Source organism: Spermophilus citellus (assembly GCF_964194105.1).
Source record: "Spermophilus citellus genome assembly, chromosome: 11".
Lineage (NCBI taxonomy): Eukaryota > Metazoa > Chordata > Mammalia > Rodentia > Sciuridae > Spermophilus > Spermophilus citellus.
Genome location: NC_138192.1, coordinates 27,456,046 through 27,473,932, shown reverse-complemented (window position 1 = coordinate 27,473,932; position 17,887 = coordinate 27,456,046). Strand labels below are relative to the sequence as shown.

The window sequence follows — 17,887 nt, the reverse complement described above, 5'->3', positions numbered from 1 at the left end:
ATGCACGCCTATAATCCTAGAAACTCAGAAGGCTGTAATAGAAAAATTGTAAGTTCAAGGCCAGCCTCAGAAAGTTAGCCAGGCCCTAAACAACTTAGTGAGACCATGTTGCAATAAAAAAACAAAAAGGACTGGGGATGTGGCTCAGTGGTGAGGTGCCCCTGGGTTTAATCCCCAGTACCAAATAAACAAATTAATTTAAAAATTAATTACCCTTTTATTTTGGTTATAAATAGCATTGACCCAGTATAGAAAAATTAAAAAAACAGATAAAATACAAAATAAAATAGCTCTATTCCCAAACCTATAATTCAAAGTTAACCACTTATTAACATTCAACATATCCCCTTAAAATCTTGTTTCTAGACATACATGAGATTGAATCCCATGGAATATCCAATTATTTTGATCTACATAAAAAGGAAATTTTATATAATTCAGCCTAACGTTTTTTACATTTATAGCTAGAATCACCCTGCCCATGTAAAATGTGTATCTGCCTTTTCCAGTCACAATACATCGACATGTCCCAACTTCTTTGAAAACTCTGGAAACTAGCATTTTAACAGTGGCATAATTAAGTAAAGTCATTTTGGTTTAAAATAATTGAGTTAACAATTCTTCTGTTGTTGGAGGTTTCTTTTCCATCACCAATAGTTCTGAAAGAAATATTTTTATAATATAAATAAGCTTTTGTTTTTATGACTATATTATCTTGCAGTATTTTCAGAAAATTGGGTCCTGGACCCCCAGAGACACCTATATCCCAGGATGCTCAAGTCCTTATATATAAAATAGTGTAGTATTTGTACATAAACCCAAGAACACCCTTCCATATACTTTAAACCTGTGTGTGTGTGTGTGTGTGTGTGTGTGTGTGTGTGTTGCTGGGGATCAAACCCAGGGCCTTGCACATGCTAGGCAAGCACTTTTACCATTGAGCTCCAGCCCCCTCCAGTACACTTAAATCATCTCTAGATTATATGTAATTCCTAATGCAGTGTAAATGCTGTGTAAGTAGTTGTTATGCTGCATTATAATAACAAGGAATAATAACAAGAGAAAATATTTGTACTACTTACTTAGTATAGAAGCAATTTTAAAAAATTCAGTCATGGTTGGTAGAATCTGTGGATGCAAAACTGGCAGATATGAAAAGTAGCTGTATTTTCATAGAATTAATTCTTGGAGTAGAAGAAAGATCAAAGGAAATGTATGTTTCAAAGGCTCTTGATAGAAATCTTTTTTTTTTTTTTTTTTTTAAAGAGAGAGTGAGAGAGGAGAGAGAGAGAGAGAGAGGAGAATTTTTAATATTTATTTTTTAGTTCTCGGTGGACACAACATCTTTGTTTGTATGTGGTGCTGAGGATCGAACCCGGGCCGCACGCATACCAGGCGAGCGCGCTACCGCTTGAGCCACATCTCCAGCCCCAATAGAAATCTTAATATCACCTTTCAGAGAGATGGAAGCAGGTTTTACTCCCACTCTACTCTCATCTGAATAGAATGTTATTGCTTTTAAGTATTTGTTAATTTGATTGCTAAAAAATATCATTTTAAATTCCATTTACTTGATTCTTTTAAAAACCATTGTACAATTTATTTTTCAGAACTTAAGTGCAGGTTTTCAATTTCTATATGTCAAATTTTAACTTTTTGCCCCACATTTCAGTCTATGGACATTGGTACCAAAGACGAGCCAACAGTGTGAGTGGCTATTAAACAAGTAAATGCCCAATTGACTGCATTAAGAGGAGCACAGTGTGCGGATCAGGCAGGTGGTGGTCCCATTCTGCTTTTTCCTTGTTGGAGAATATATCTGGAGCTCTTGAGCTATGAAGTTCTGGGTATCTTATCTAAGGAGATTGATAAACTAGAGAATATTCATTGATCTAAATAATGAAGAATTGTGGAAGGAGATTAAGAACACAGAATAAATGCCGAGAAGATAAGTGAAGGACAGATGTGCAGAACTGCTTTGTTGGAAAATGACAGACCTCTCTGTATCTTCCTAACTCTTCTATATAATACATCTAATGTTCAAGGTGAATTTAATTTAAATGGCTCCAAAAGGAAGAAAAAGCACTCACAGCTGCAATATTAAAGCCAATTTTAGCTTCATATAAGAAAAAAAATCTAACATTTTATACTGTTGTGCTCCAGATGACTTCCTGAAAAGGCAGTGAGCACCTTATTCTTACATATTCAAGAGAAGACTTGAGTTCAGAGTGTTGGTAAGGGCTCTGTACACAGTGTGCAAGTTTGAATAGGCATCAGAGGATACTCCAAATTTTTCCAAAGTCAAGCTGTTATGATCTTACCAGTTTGTGATGTGACATCCTTGGGGCACAAATGGAATAACACTCAGGACACTTGGGCTCAAGCTGCCTGAAGCAGAGGCACTGGGGCACATAAGGGCCAGCAGGTGGGTGGTTGGCTGATAGGTGGCTCTCTCTGCAGCATGCCTACCTGCTGAAGCTGAAGGTCATGTACACCGTGGGCTACAGCTCCTCCCTGGTGATGCTCCTTGTTGCTCTCAGCATCCTCTGTGCTTTACGGTAAGAACATGCTGCCGGTTTTCCATCCTCCAGCCAACTTTGGGTCTTACTTGCTCAGGTCGGAAAGAGGAAGGTGTGGGTGGGCTGGCTTGTCGCCTCTCCATATAAAGCTCACCTGTGGCAAAACATAAAGTTCCTGTGACCACTGCATTCCTTTACTCATTCAACACTTGCTAAGCATTACTGATAATGTGGCCAGATTTTTTTTTTAAGAAATGTTATTTCTAATATTCTCACAATGCTATAAGAGACACTTTATAGGTGTCTGGTTTGACTCCTGGTTGCAAGTGACAGAAATCTGCCTCAAAACAACTGAAGAAAACAAAGGTGACCTGACCCACATAATTGACAAGTTCAGGGGCACATGCTTTAGGCATGGCTGGATGTTAGGCAGATGCTCAGAGGCATCAGTAAAACTAAGTCTTCCTCCATTTCTCTGCTCTGGACTTTCCTCTTTCTCTGGCAGCCTTTCTTCAGAAATGGTAAAGATAACCACCAGAGGCGACAAGGGCAAGAGCTATCAGCTCAGCAAAGCCAAGGGCAAAGTGAACCTCTTCCCCATCAGTTCTAGCAAAAGTCCTGGGAAGGGAGTTCTCATAGGCTCAGCTTGGATCACGTGTTCAACCTCCGAACCAATCAGTACAGTCAGGGATGGAGCGCTGATTGGTCGAATCTGACTCAAACGTGAGGAGGGCGGAGTCATCTTCCGCAAGAGCTAGAATGGGCTCTCTCTGAGAAATCTTGCATTTTGAAGCAGAAGGGGAATAAGGAACCACATTTTTTGTTTCTACAGCAGAGGAAGCAATTCTGGGAGATGGAGAAAATGGTAGGTCAGGGCAGAAAGTATATTGCCCCTACAACCTTCGCTTAAAAAAAAAAAAAAAGAAAAAAAAACTGCAGTTATGAGACAATACACTGGGGTTCTCATTCAGGTTCTGTTCACAGAGACGGGTGAGAACTGGAAGAAGCTGATGTCCGGCTTCTCGGATGCGCTGGGGTCAGGGAGGGCCTGGCTGAGTTCCAGCCCTTCCTGGCTTTGGCCCCTATAGCCTTGCAATCTGTCCCTCCAGGAGGCTCCACTGCACCCGCAACTACATCCACATGCACCTGTTCGTGTCCTTCATCCTGCGTGCCCTGTCCAACTTCATCAAAGATGCTGTGCTCTTCTCCTCAGATGACGTCATCTATTGTGATACCCACAGGGTAACATGGCTGGGTCCCCTAGGTACAGCTAGGCCTGCCTTTTTTGGGGGGGGGTAATGTGGTTAACAGGGTTGAACTCAGAGGTACTCCACCACTGAGCCACATCCCCAGGCCTATTTGGTGTTTTTTTAAGAGACAGGGTCTCACTGAGTTGCTTAGTGCCTTGCTTTTGCTGAGGTTGGCTTTGAACTCATGATCTTCCTGCCTCAGTCTCCCAAGCTGCTGGGATTACAGGTGTGTGTTAAAGAAGCCGTTCCATCAGGAGAACCCTACACTATGGTATCCCTGTCAGGATTTGGAATTTTCTAGTCCAGGTATAATGAACCAGTCAGGGCCATTTTAATCATCATCAATGATGCCTCCTAACAGTGGTTGGCACCCCCCTTCGTCATTATTTCCATGAAAAGTGAGCTTGGAATGAGTTTTGTTACCCTTGGCTCAGAAATTCCTTCCCTCTCTAAACTAGTTTCCTCATCAGAAAAATGAGAGGGGTTGAGCAATATGGGGCAGTTTTCCCACTGAAGGAGACTTTTCCTTATAAAGTCTGGCAGCCAGTTCCAGAATTTGAACCCAGTTACTGCTTCCCTATGGATGGCTCATTGACCATCTTGACAAAACCCATGTGGCCTGTGGACTTCTATCTCTAGAGAATGCTGTGGGCTTGGTCTTCTGACAGGAAGGCCACAGGAGTTGGCTCTGAAACTTGAGGCTCACTGTGGCCTGGCTCCTGCTTCCTATAATACGGAGCTTTTCCCTTTTGGGTTGGTCACCAGAGGGAAGCCAAGGCCACCTGACCTGAACTCACCTGCCTTTCTCTGTCCAGGTGGGCTGTAAGCTGGTTATGATCTTCTTCCAGTACTGCATCATGGCCAACTACGCCTGGTTGCTGGTGGAAGGCCTCTACCTCCACACACTCCTCGTCATCTCCTTCTTCTCGGAAAGGAAGTGCCTGCAGGGATTCATAGCCCTTGGATGGGGTATGTTTCTCCATAGTGTGGTGTCTGTGCAGCACGCAGGAGAGGGCCCCAAGTAGGAAGGATTTATTTTCTTGATCCAGCTCCACATTAAACTAATTTCTGCAATCTTCTGTAAGTTGCTTGATGTTTGGCTCTTTCTAGTTTATCTATTGAGTGGGAAATAATAGCTAAAATTGGGCACCAATTTCTGACATCTGAGTCCTTTTACAATTTGGTTCCACCCAATACTTGTGACCTCATCTTCCACTTATGTGTCATCTTTCTTGCTTCCTTTTCGTATCACGATGATTTTGACTGCTAGTGTCAAGTCTGGCTCGGGTAGACATTAAACATAAAAGAAATTAATTGGCTTATGCAACTAAAAAGGTTGGGGATCGCCAACTTTAGACCAGGTTGAATCTAGCAGTTTAACAGTGATTCTTTCTGTCTCTTAGAACATCAGATTTATCCTTCACCTGCAACTCCCAGAGTAATTGCCTACAGCTTTTGGGATACAGGCTTTTATAACCCAGCTCCAATGAGAAAGAAAGACTATGTCCTAGCAGTCCCAACAAATATTCCAAGATTCACTTGGATTGGACCTCTTCAATCACATGCACATCCTTGACCCAATCATAGAGGCTGAAGGACTGGAATATGCTGATTGGCATAAACTGCTCAAACCACATGGCTTCCCAAAGGAAGTTCACCATTTATTTTATCAAAGGGGAAATGATAGCAAGACAGCCACCTGCAGGCCCCCATTACATCTCTTCCTCCTTGCCTTTCTGGCCAAGGAACTCCATTTCTGGTCAGGCATATATGCATCACTTAATCATCTTAGCACCCCAAAAGCTTCTCAGAGACCTCAGCTCAGAGATGGAACATACTATGCTCAATTCACACCATAGACAAGAGCAGACCCAGGATCCAAACCAAGGCTTGTTAATATCCAAAGCCTTTTAATTTTTACTTTACTATTAACAACATCCATCCATTTACCTATCCACCCACCCACCCATCCATCCTTCCATCATTCATTCATTCATTTGATAAAGACATGTGTTAGTTACCCACTGGGTTCTAGTCAGAGAGCCAGGTTCCTGTGATGATTCCCAGGCCTACAAAGACAGTATGTGTCCAAGCCATTAGATTCATGCAGTTTCTTCCTGTTCCTTTTAATTAAGAAGGGTTCCTGCCAGGAATGCCCTCCTGTGCCTTTTCTGCTTGTCTAAATCCTTATGTGCAAGGGCCTGGTCTCCCCATCAGACCAGCAGGGAGGCCACCTGAGCTGGCAGAGTACACTACTTCTAAACCTTGGCAGCCTGATGAGCGCATGACCCTCAGCCAGCACGGGCTGTAGGGCTATACAGATGTCTGCCTTGGACAGCAGTCCCAGAGGCCTGGGGACCAGGGACTTATCTTATGAAGCTAACTGACAAAAAGCACCCAATTTGGAGCTAAGCTCTTTGAACTTTGAAGTCCAGATCTGCCAGGATTAGCTGTGTGGACTTGGAGAGTTTTTCCTCTATAATATCAGGGTCAAAATTTACTCAACATTCTTTGAGCACTTCTTTGTGTTTGGAGATTATAAAAACATAGAAATAAATTATCCCCAAGATAGAAGTTACCAAAAAAAATTTACCAATTCCATGGCCCATGGTAAATTTGTAGTGTAGTAGGGGACAAAACTGCACTGTGAAGGCTAGGGACATAGTTCAATGACAGAATGCTTGCCTAGCATGTGAGGCACTGGGTTTGATCCCCAGCATCAGAAAACAGATAGAAGCATCATGATGATATCTCTATCATGGGGTTTTTAAGAGGTTTACATTAAATAATGAGAGCATTATTTTCTTGCTCAAGTATTTATTAAGCATCTATTATATGCCAGACCCTGTGCTGGGTGCTGGGGACTACACAGCACTTAAACAAACAATGATCCCTTCTCTCCTGGCCTGTCTGCCTGTGAAGTCCCAAAGAGATGGTGAAGGGATTCAGCGATTTTAGCTGTCCCTCCTAATAATTACTCTCATGTGTCTAAAGACTCTGCTATTCTTTCTTGATTTAGAGTATCATTGGTTACCTCCTTATGATGAAAGAAAAGGATATAAAATTTTTCATCCACTACTCTCATTCTTCCATTGTGAGTTCTCATAATATTTAGTTAAATCATATTTACATTATTGTATCTATGTAAGTATGGCTTACTGTTGAGCAATATTATTTCAATGTGTGAGGAGACTTTCAAATGCAAAAATAGTGGCCCCCTCCTCAATTTTTACTGGCTTCCCCAGGGATAAGTTAATTAAATGAGTACATGCTGCCATAAAATTAGAAAAAAAAATAATCCTTTTTAAGTACGGAATTTTCTTCCAGCCTTTATTCTATCAGCAATTTTTTTTTTCTCATGTAGTTGTGGTCATTCCTTATGAAGAATTTTGAGTCTTGCTTCTTTCCCATGAACACATAAGCATGTTCTGAATTATTTCAAATCATCCACATTTTAAATTACCATTGTAAATGCATTTAACCAAATATCTATTGTTTGGACATTTCACATTTTTCTAAGTATTCACTATGTGTGTGTGTGTGTGTGTGTGTGTGTGTGTGTGTGTATACTTTTTTTTTTTTTTTTGAGACAGGGTCTCACTATGTTGTCCAGGCTGCTCCTGAACTCATGGGCTCAGTGACCCTCTCCTCAGCCTCCCAAGCAATAGGGAGCCCAGCACCACTGCATCCAGTTTCACTATTAGAAATAGCACAGTGATGAATACTTTATGGGCAAAGCTTTTTTCCCTATATAATACAAAATCCCAGCATCTGAATTACTGAGTCAAAAGAAGTGAACCCATTTAAAGTTTTTAATACTTATTCAAGGTCCTGGCAGAGTCTTTTGTGACTCTATCAGGCAATTATGAGCAAGAACCTTTTATTTCTAACCTCCCAACTTTATTTATTTTTGTTAGGGTTGACCTGGTGATACTTCAATTCCAACAACTTTTATGTTTCTTTCCATTTGTTCCTGCTGTATTAATTTCCTATGGCTGCCTAACACATTGCCACCAAGTTGGTGGCTCAACACAACATAAATTTACTCTTTCACAGTCCTGGAGATCAGAAGTCTGAAATCAAGGGGTTTGCAGGGTTGACTGTGAGGGACAATCTGGTCCATGCCTCTCTCCTGTTCCTGGTGGTAGCTGGAAGGCCTTGGCGTTCCTTGGCTGATAACCACATCACCCCCATTTCTGTCTGTCAGTGGTCTTTTTTCCTCTACATTTCCTCCCAGCATGTCTTCTGGCCTTCTAAGTGTGCCAATTGTATTGGAGTAGGGGCCCACCCAATTCAACAGGACTTCATCTTAGCTAATGACATTAACTACAACCTAACTCCAAAGACGGGCACCTTCCAAGGTTCTGGTTAGACCTGGATTGCGGGGTGCAGCGCTATTTAACCCAATATATCTGCTACTGTTTTTTCTAAAGCTTTTTTCCCCTCCTGCTTGACTGGGTCTGGTGGTTTCCTAGACTTGCTCAGCTGTCTTAATCTTCATGCAGAGAATTCTCTTCACCTTCTGTCACAAATCCTATTTCCTTTATTTCTTGTCTCCTTCTCTTTGATTTCCTCCCTCATTGTGTTGGAGCACATCCTCCAGTATCTGTCTGACAAACAGGATCTGGAGGAAACATTTTATTTATTTATTTATCTATCTATCTATTTATATTTTTTATTTTTTGCATCGCACATCTGAAAATGTCTTTATTCTATTTTCACAACTAATTTGTCATTTTGCTGGACATAAAATATCAGGTCAAAAAATCATTTTTCCTCTCAAGTTTCGAAGACTTTGTGTTTTGACCTCTGGTTTTATGGGGGGGGGGGTGCCGTGCCATTCTTGAGACTTTTATTTACCTTCCTATGTATAAAATGCAAGGGCTGGGGTGTAGCTCAGTGGTGAAGCACTTACCTGGCATGCACAAGGTCCTGGGTTCCATCCCCAGCACTGCAAAAAATAAATAAGCAAACAAACAAATACATAGGGGATTTTCTCTCTGTAGTTTGCAATGTCGGGTGGGGGATGTGCTCCAGTGTGGGTCTCCTTTCATTCATTTTGCTGGCATGTGAAGGCCCTTTCATCTGCAAACTCTCCTCCTCATTTCTTGAAGATGATCCTGGATTATCTGATGAATCATTTCTTTCCTTCATTTTTTTCTCTTTTCTGAAACTCCTTTTAGTCAGATGGTGCATGGCCTGGAAACAACCTCTAATTTTCTAATTTCCTACTTTGCATTCCATTGTCTTTTTGCTCTGCTCTCAGGGAGATTCCTGGTCTTTATCTCCCAACCCATCTTTTGAATGTTGTACTTGGTCACCCTGTGTTTAGTTTCAAAGCCCTCTGTCTTACCCTCTGATTGCTCCTGGTTTGCAGGATCCTGTCTATATCTTGTAGGCACCATCTTTCCTGTCCCTCTCATAATATCCCCAAGAGTCTTTTGTTCAGGCTCCTTCTGCTCCTGGCATGGTCTGTTTCTCTGAGTTCCTTTTCTCTGGTTGTTTTGTTTCCAGTCTTTTATGTAATCAGAGGTGGGTGACTTGACTTTGGCTGAGTCACTTTGGAACTGACCGGAGGCGCTGGAGAGGGCCTGGGAGACTGGGCTGAAGTGGCCACTGTGCTGAAGGGTCCCAGCACTGTTGATTTTAGGCCCCTTTTTTTCTGGGCTGTTCAGTTCCTCCAGGAAAGAATCCTTTTACGTTTTGGGTGTGGTGAGACAAGGGGGTGGGACCCAGTTGTCATTCCTCAATCAGCTTTCTCTGTTCCTAAATGTAGTGACACCTCTTGTCCTCTCCACCTTTCCTTCCTAGTCTTTGTGCTTCTTATTATGCCACTTTTTTTTTTTTTCTTTTTTCTTTCTTTGGCGTTGAGGCTAGAAGCCAAGGCCCCCACACACTAGGCAAGGACTCTGCCACTGAGCTACAGCCTCGGACCCATTTCTATCTCTTTGCTGTCATTTTGGAGGGGCTTTGGGGAAAAGAGAAATAAATATCTAAGCTCAGTTTGCTGTCTTTAAACAGAAGTCAGGAAATGTTCCCTATATCTTTTAAACTCATGAAAATTTTCTCTTGTCTGTGTATTTTTGTGTAAATACGGCAGTGATGGTTTACCTTACCAGTTAGATGATTGAGCTTCTTACAAACCAATATTTTAATAAAAATCAATTCCAGTTCAGGAGCGGGGACCCACCAACTGTCTCCACAGGCTCCATTATTCTGCCCAGGGGTCCAGCCCCCTCTCTCCTCTGCAGAGGTCCTTGGAGTCTGGCCCAGGCTCCCAGGATGCTCCTAACCCCAAGCAGCTTTCAGGATCCATCCAATCCTGCCTCCACTCCCAGAACATCCCAGCACCTTTGAAGCATGTGGCTACACAGAGACACAGGATGGCAAAGGGTTTCTGTGGGAACCAAATCTTGGCACTGGCTCAGCACCTGGGCTAGAGTCGACCTGTTCCTCTGTTGAAGCCTGAGTCCTCTCTTCCCCCTTCCCAATTTGTTTTTAACCCTCAGGTTCTCCAGCTGTTTTCGTTGCTTCGTGGGCTATCACCAGGCACTTTCTGGAAGACATCGGGTAAGCGGTTGGAAGGAGAGTTACCAAGACTTTGTAGACAGAATTCTGCCCCCCCACCAATTCAGCCAAACTTGAATTGAAAAATGAAAAGTTGGTCTCCACTGAAGATATACTGACTTTTAGTCCTTGTCATTATTCCCTAAACAATATAGTAGGATAGCTATTTACATTGTATTAGGTATTCTAAGTCATCTAAAGTGTACAGGAAAATATATGTAGAATTATATGCAAATACTATATGATCTTATTGAAGGGACTTGAGCATCTGTGGGTTTCAGTATTGTGGAGCATCCTGGAACTCATCTCCTGTGGATGCTGAGAGGCAACTATACTTGACATTGTTTCTTTCTTCAAACAGCACGGTTGAGCTTCTAACAAACCAATATTTTAATAAAAATCAATTCCAGTTCAGGAGGGGGGACCCACCAACTGTCTCCACAGGCTCCATGATTCTGCCCAGGGGTCCAGCCCTTGGAGCTATCTAGGAGCTATCTTTGGAGCTCTCTAGCAAAGGCCTGCTGTTTCAGATGAGAAGCCACAGGCTAGTTCTCTGGAGCTGTGTTTCTCACTCTCCAGGTGTGTTTCCAGATGGGCCACACCTGCCGTCTCCTGGCTGCCCTGTCTTTGTGCCTGCAGGGTCAGCTCTGTGCTTAGATCAGGGGCCAGACTGCTGTACTCCAGGCAGCTGCTGCTCAGTAGAGGACACCTCCCTCCCCTGCAGGTTTAAGAGCCCTGAGGGTAGCACCATTCTCACCTCCTGGGTGTGCCAGTGACCTGGACAAACCAGAGCTCTGGTCTTGTTCTATAAAGGAGTGAAGTGCAGGTGGACTGAGCCCACCTGCGGGTGAGCACGGGAAATGTTTTGAGGCAGCATGGTAGGTAGGATGCCACCAGGCCAAGAAGTGGGCTGGGGGATGAGGCTTGTATGTGTCTTATAGTTCAAACTCTGCCCCAAATAATGGTTTCAAATCCACTTTTTAAAAATGGGTGAATTTACTTTTTTAAGAAAAAAAAATCTGGGGGGCTGGGGATGTGGCTCAAGCGGTAGCGCGCTCGCCTGGCATGCGTGCGGCCCGGGTTCGATCCTCAGCACCACATACAAACAAAGATGTTGTGTCCGCCAATAACTAATAACTAAATAAATATTTTAAAAAATCTGGCTGGTTACAGGGTTGTACACCTGCAGTTTCAGCAACTCCGGAGAGGGAGTCAGCATTGCTTGAGCCCAGGGTTTGGAGGCCACCTTGGCAAGTGAGTAGGTGGCCTCCTGCTCTAAAAAAAAAAAAAAAAAAAAAAAGGAACGCTCTCTTCTTTCTAGAAAAAAATGGAAAGTTCTGTTAGAATTTCTCATTTTCTTTGTGGGAGAAAAATTTCCACCTCTCTAGAAAAAATGGAAAGAGTTCTATTAGCATTTCTCATTTCCTTTGTGGGAAAATAATTCTACCTCTCTAGAAAAAGTGGAAAGTTCTATTAGCACTTCTCATTTCCTTTGTGGAAAAAAACAAAGACAAATAAACCCAACCAATTAAACTCTGTCCCAGTTGCCTTGGACTAGGCGCATCTCTCGCTGATCAGATTCCCCTCATGCCTGATGTCCTGGGATCCTGAGGTCCCAAGCCAGTCACCGTGCCACCTCACTCACCGATGCTCTCTGCCTGGCCCCTGTTGACAGCTGAGTGTGCCACTGTGAGCCCCAGTGAATTCTGACAAGCTAGCTTTGGGATCCTGGGGTCCCCGGTCTCTTAGGTTCCAGCAGATTCCATGGAGATAGGTGGCTGCTCCTTGTGCCCCAGCCGTGCTCCTGAGCTGCAGGAGAGGGGCAGGTTCTAACAGTGCTGGGCACACAGCTGCAGGGCTCGGGCCACAAACCTGAGTCTTTTATGTCCGAGGTTGCCTGGGGAACGGCATTGGCTGGGTAGTCCAGCTTCCCCCTCCTGACAGTACTCCTTGTCCCTCCCTCCCTCCGTCCCATAGGTGTTGGGACATCAATGCCAATGCTTCCATCTGGTGGGTCATTCGAGGGCCTGTGATTCTGTCCATCCTGGTGAGTGTCTGTCTTCCCCTGAGCTGGGGCCCAGTGGGACTGATGGAAACAGTGACCGGCCCATGGGGGTAGAGGACTTGGAGGCTGGGATTCCTCTAGATGCCAGTGTTCCCCAAGGAACAGAACTGGGCTATGAGTCCTAGTTGCCTCTAAGCCTATGTTTTGTGGCAAGTGTTTTCCCAGCCCTTGGCAATTCCTGAGAACAACGAGGGTGAGGGGCTGGGTGATTCACTGTCCTTCTGTAAAATGGGGCTGGAGTAGGTGGGGGAGGAGGGAAGGAGAGGAGCTTCCACATGAGCAAATAACCTCCCAGCATGGGCCAAAGGGTAGGAAGAAAGGGCGCCAAAGAAATGAAGAGACTAGGACCCATGCCTATAATCCCAGAGAATCTGAAGGCAAGGCAGCCTCTGCAATTTAGCCAGACCCTTTCTCAAAATAAAAAATCAAAAAGGGTTGAGGGTGTAGCTCAGTGGTAGAGCACCCCTGGGTTCAATCCCAAGTGCCACACACACAGAGAAAGAAAGTCCAAACTCCATTCCTGCCCTTCAGGAAGTTATGGTCAAGTTGGTAGAAGGCTTAACAGATGCAAGCATTTGGCCTTTTATTCTACCCAAGGCCTCAAGCATGCTTGGCAATGGCCCTACCATTGAGCTCCATTCTTATATCCCTTTTAAGATATTTTAAGTGCTCTGGCAAAGTAACATCATCTCTAAATACAATAATAAGGAATGAGTGGCAATCAAGGGTAGCTTCCTGGAGGTGGTGATTGAGCTGCAAACTGACTGGAGGCTGTGAAACAGCAGTTTTTAAAGTGTGGTTTTAGACCAGCAACTGCAGCTCTAGCTGGGAGCTTGTTAAAAATGCAAATTCTTGGATCCACACCAGACTTATTGAACCAAAACCTTTGGGGATGTACCCTAGATTCTCAGAACTGAATTTAGAGCATGCCTGGGTTCAATTCCAAGTACCATACACAGAAAGGAAGGAAGGAAGGAAGGAAGGAAGGAAGGAAGGAAGGAAGGAAGGAAGGAAGGAAGGGAGGGAGGGAGGGAGGGAGGGAAGGAGGGAGGGAGAAAGGAAGATGGAGAGAAAGAAAGTTAGCTTTGACATTCCCTGGGAGCTTATTAGAAATGCAGACTCTCAGGCCCAGCCTGCCACCTGCCTTTTTCAAGACCCCAGGGGGATTCCAAAGCACTGAGAATATGAATGATCTGCCCAGAGGCTGAGAAAGTCTAGAGCCCCTGCAGGCTGGGGTGGGAGGGGGTGTTTCCTCCAGCCTTTGCCTCTAGAAAGGGTTCTGGGGGGTAGGAGTGAGCAGCAGGGTGGGCCTTTCAGGTGGTGTCTGCAGTGTCTTCTCCACCCTCAGGACTAGGGGACAAGGCCAGGAGAAGTATCTGGGAAAGCAAGACACCTTCAGCCCACCTTCTGCCTTGTGTTTTGCAGATCAATTTCATCTTATTTATAAACATTTTAAGAATCCTGATGAGAAAACTTAGGACTCAAGAAACAGGAGGAAATGAAGTGAACCAATATAAGTAAGTGGAAAGCAAAGACCCAGGCATGTTCTGTCTGTCAGCAAGCATTTACAGAGTACCTACTGTTTACTCAACTGTTTCCAGAAAAAGAAAGAAAAGTGATAGACCGAGTTCCAGTGAAATGGTGGGGATGGGCCTGATTATGAAGCCCCAGACACTGTGGTGTGGGAAAATCAAGAAATCTCAGCCAGGAAGTCTGGAAGCAGCGATGTGACCCTTAAGGCCAGGCGAGGGACCCAGATTCAGACGATCTGTGTAGCTGTGCATGTTGTTCAGGAGAGAATAACCTTAGCTCTCATCAGATTTTTCAGGTATATCAAAAATACTTAAAAACCTTTTAAGATGTTAAAGAAGATGTGTTTGTTAGTCTGCCAGGGCTGCCATAAGAAAATAACCACAAACTAGGGGCTTAAACAACAGAAATGTACTTTCCCACAGTTCTGGAGCCTGGAAGTCCAAGATCAAGGCTAAATGTCTTCTGAGGTGTCTCTCTGTGGCTTGTAGATGGTCACCTTTGCCCTGTGTCCTCACTCTGCGCACAGGCATCCAACTCTGTGGGCCCAAACTTCCTTTTCTCATAAGGACACAGTTGGATTGAACTAGGGTCAATCCTAATGGCCTCATTTTAACTTGATCACCTCTTTAAAGACCCTGTGCCAAAATACGATTGCATCCAGGGGGTTTTAGCTTCAACATATGAGGCAGCGGCCCCCAAGATATGATATGGTGAAGACAAGTTAGCGTCTAACGGAGTCTTTCTCCAAGATCTGTTGAGTTCTGAGAGTCTCGCAGTAGCCAGGATCCTGTCAGCCTCCCCACAACATCCCTGGAGCCACAGGCTCTGAAGTCAGGTAGAGCTAGAGGTCAGGGTAAAGTTACCAGATAAAATACAGGATGCCCAGTCACATTTGCATTTTGAATAAACAATAGTTTGGTTTTTTTTTTTAAGGACTTATTCCCTCTAACTTTCCCATTGTGTATATGAAATTCAAATTCGACTGGGTATCTTGTATTTTTATTTGCTAAAGTTGGCGACACTGATCTTGGAAGAAAACACAAGAACTTCTCCTCATAGGTATGTATTACCTAAGAAAACAAAGCTGGGTGTGTTCAGCTTAAGTTAGACACAGAGTGACTGTAACACACATATATATAATTTATAAGCAAAAGTTATTTGAGGGCCTGTTTATGTATTTACTGATGAGACCCATGATCAGAAAGTCCTGGGATAGATCACGTGTTGGCTAGTGTTGTGTCTGAGTGCGGGGTGCGTGGGAGTTAGGAATTTTCCAAAATGATGGAAACAGGAGCTGGGGGCCTGGCTCCGTGGGAGAACGCTTGCCTGGCATGTGAGGTTTGATCCACAGCACGACACAACCAAACAAAAACAAATGAAAAAAAAATTTTTCAGAAAAACAAAATAGTTTAGGGACACTGGTGCCAAGCTCAATGCAAATGGGCACTAGATGAGATGTGCCCTTGCTGACAGGAAGGGGGCCAGAGGGAGGCAGCACAGGAGTGACAGTGTGTCCCTGTGTCCCCAGGCGCCTGGCCAAGTCTACCCTCCTGCTGATTCCCCTCTTTGGTGTCCACTACATCGTCTTCGCCTTCTCCCCCGAGGACGCCATGGAGGTCCAGCTGTTTTTTGAATTGGCCCTTGGCTCATTCCAGGTGAGCTTTGGGGTCTGTGGCTACTGGTGAAAAGGACAACTTTTCTGTTTCCTCAGAGAGAAGCAGAGGGTCTGTGACAGCAAGTAGCCAGTGCTGATGGTCAGTGGTGACCTGGGAAGAGACCTCATTTGGTGGAGACCCATAGGACTGCCTGTGCTTTGTGACCCTGAGTAGGACTCGAAGTCCCCACCAGTCAATGAGGGTAGGAGATGAAACTAAGAGACTGACTGCAGGGAACACAAAAATGAAAAGCCACCCAGCACTCTGAGTTCAACTCTCCATACCATCTGCAGTCTCATTAAGGCAGACACCCCAAAGCCTGCAGGAGGATGAGCCCGGTGGGAGCGTGTGTGAAAGACAACAGTCTCCTCCTCTTCATACTGGGAAGAACATAGAAAACCCCCAAACTGAGAAATCCACAAGTAGCAGCATCAGCATATTTATTTAGAATCAGTTAAGAGAGTTCAAGTTGCCTTGGAGCAACAGGAAATGGGGGCGGGGTGTTAGGAGACTATTGATTTTTTACAAAATAATAATTATTTGACTTTTAAAAGCCATGTGCATGTGCAACTTATTAAAAACAAAATCTGGCAAGAAAAAAAAGAAAAGAAAAATGAAGGGGGGAGAAGAAGGAGAGAGAGAGAGAGAGAGAGAGAGAGAGAGAGAGAGAGAGAGAGAGAAAGGGAGGGAGGGAAAATCACCTACCTAGGAATTCTATATGATGTTGTGAAGTTAGAAAAGGAAACAGGTTCAGGTAGAAGGGAGTCTTAATGCAAATCCTAAACTTTACAATGATATTTATTTATTTACTCAGAAATTTCCTTAAAAAAAAAAAAAAAACAAAACAAGGTGATGTCACTTTTGAGAAGAACAGTGGTCCCTTACCACTCATAGGTTCCAGGGAGGACACACAACTGGGAGCACATCATTGCCTTCCTGTGCCTTCAGACCCCACCCCAGCGTGTCCCTTCTGCCTCCTCTGAGCAGCAACTCTGCCTAGGGCCCCTGCCAATGTCCCAGACCTCCAGAGGTGTATATGACCCACGGTTCTCTTCCTCCTGGCTAGGAAGTTTTCACCCCTGCTGGCTCCTGGGCCCCAATTCAGCAGCTAATGGACTTAAGAGCCACTTGGGTAGAAGGACTTGACCTGGCTCACAAAAGTGGTAGTGACCATGTGGAAAGCTGGAAGACCAGATCTGCTTTACCACACAGATGGGGACTTCCTGTCCCTCAGAGTTGGGGCTATGGACTACATAAGCAAAAGCCATTCAGCTTCTCTATGGGAAAATGTCCATGAGAAATCCAAAAGCACTTTCCTGATGGTCCCACAGAAATTCTTATGAAGAAAAGGATTATTAAGATTGTATAGGGCTGGGATATAGCTCAGTTGGTAGAGTGCTTGCCTAGCATGCACAAGGCCCTGGGTTCAATCCCCAGCACCACCAAAAAAGAAAAAAAATGTGTATTTGTAAGTATAGTGTATACAGCCTTATATGTATGCAGGTAGGAAAACAAAATACATATATGTATGCATATGTGAAAATTTCTTTCATACATAAAAGTGAAGAGAACAGATTGAGCCCTCAGGTACTGGTCCAGCAGCTCAGCAATATCTATTCATGGCCTTTCTTACTTCATGTCTATTTTTACAGAAAACCCCCCATCTTTTTTTTTCTTTTGAGATGAGATCTTGCCAAGCTGCCCAGGCTGGCCTCATACTTGGGGTCCTCCTCCCTCAGCCCCTGGCATTACAAGTGTGCATCACCATGCCTGGCTGTGCCCTTATCCTTTTAAGTAAATCCAAGACATCATTTTTTTTTCTTTTCTTTTTCTGTGGTACTGGGAATTGAACCCAGGGGAGTATTGTGAGGTGGCCAGCACCTCATAAGGTAATTTTTCCTGCTCAGGAGGGGATAAGCCACATGAGAAAAATATAGTCTGAAGTAATTAGTGAAGAAATAAAAGACAAAGTCAGAATTAGTTTCAAAAGCAGAGCACCTGAAAGATTCTTCCAGTCCTGATTAGGAACTGGAACAGAACAGCTAGAAAATGGCCCGTTTATTTAAGGGGGTACATCAAAGGCAAGGATAAGGTTTCAGGGGTGGAGCCTTGCTTAGGTGTCTTACAGTCAACAGGTTGATTGGCATCTTGCCAGGCCACACCTCTCTCTGAGAGACTGTGTGGCTATGTGGCTGCAGCAGGTCACCCCATCTTCGGAGCTGTGTGGAGCCCAGCAGATCTGAATAGGAACTCATATGATCTTACCAGCTGGATTGCTGCTGCAAGTGCCCGGATACC

General features: G+C 44.1%; 1 protein-coding gene across 1 annotated transcript in view; it reads left to right on the top strand.

Annotated features, from left to right (window-relative positions):
* The window catches only part of SCTR (secretin receptor), a gene marked incomplete at its 5' end in the record, with an annotated part of 64,682 nt that overhangs the window by 41,429 nt on the left and 5,366 nt on the right, over window positions 1-17,887 (top strand). The window contains 7 exons of the mRNA XM_081260861.1: window positions 2,461-2,558; window positions 3,629-3,761; window positions 4,585-4,738; window positions 10,279-10,339; window positions 12,314-12,383; window positions 13,827-13,918; window positions 15,463-15,589. Of these exons, the coding sequence (XP_081116987.1) occupies window positions 2,461-2,558; window positions 3,629-3,761; window positions 4,585-4,738; window positions 10,279-10,339; window positions 12,314-12,383; window positions 13,827-13,918; window positions 15,463-15,589 (735 nt within the window). The remainder of the gene's footprint in view (window positions 1-2,460; window positions 2,559-3,628; window positions 3,762-4,584; window positions 4,739-10,278; window positions 10,340-12,313; window positions 12,384-13,826; window positions 13,919-15,462; window positions 15,590-17,887) is intronic.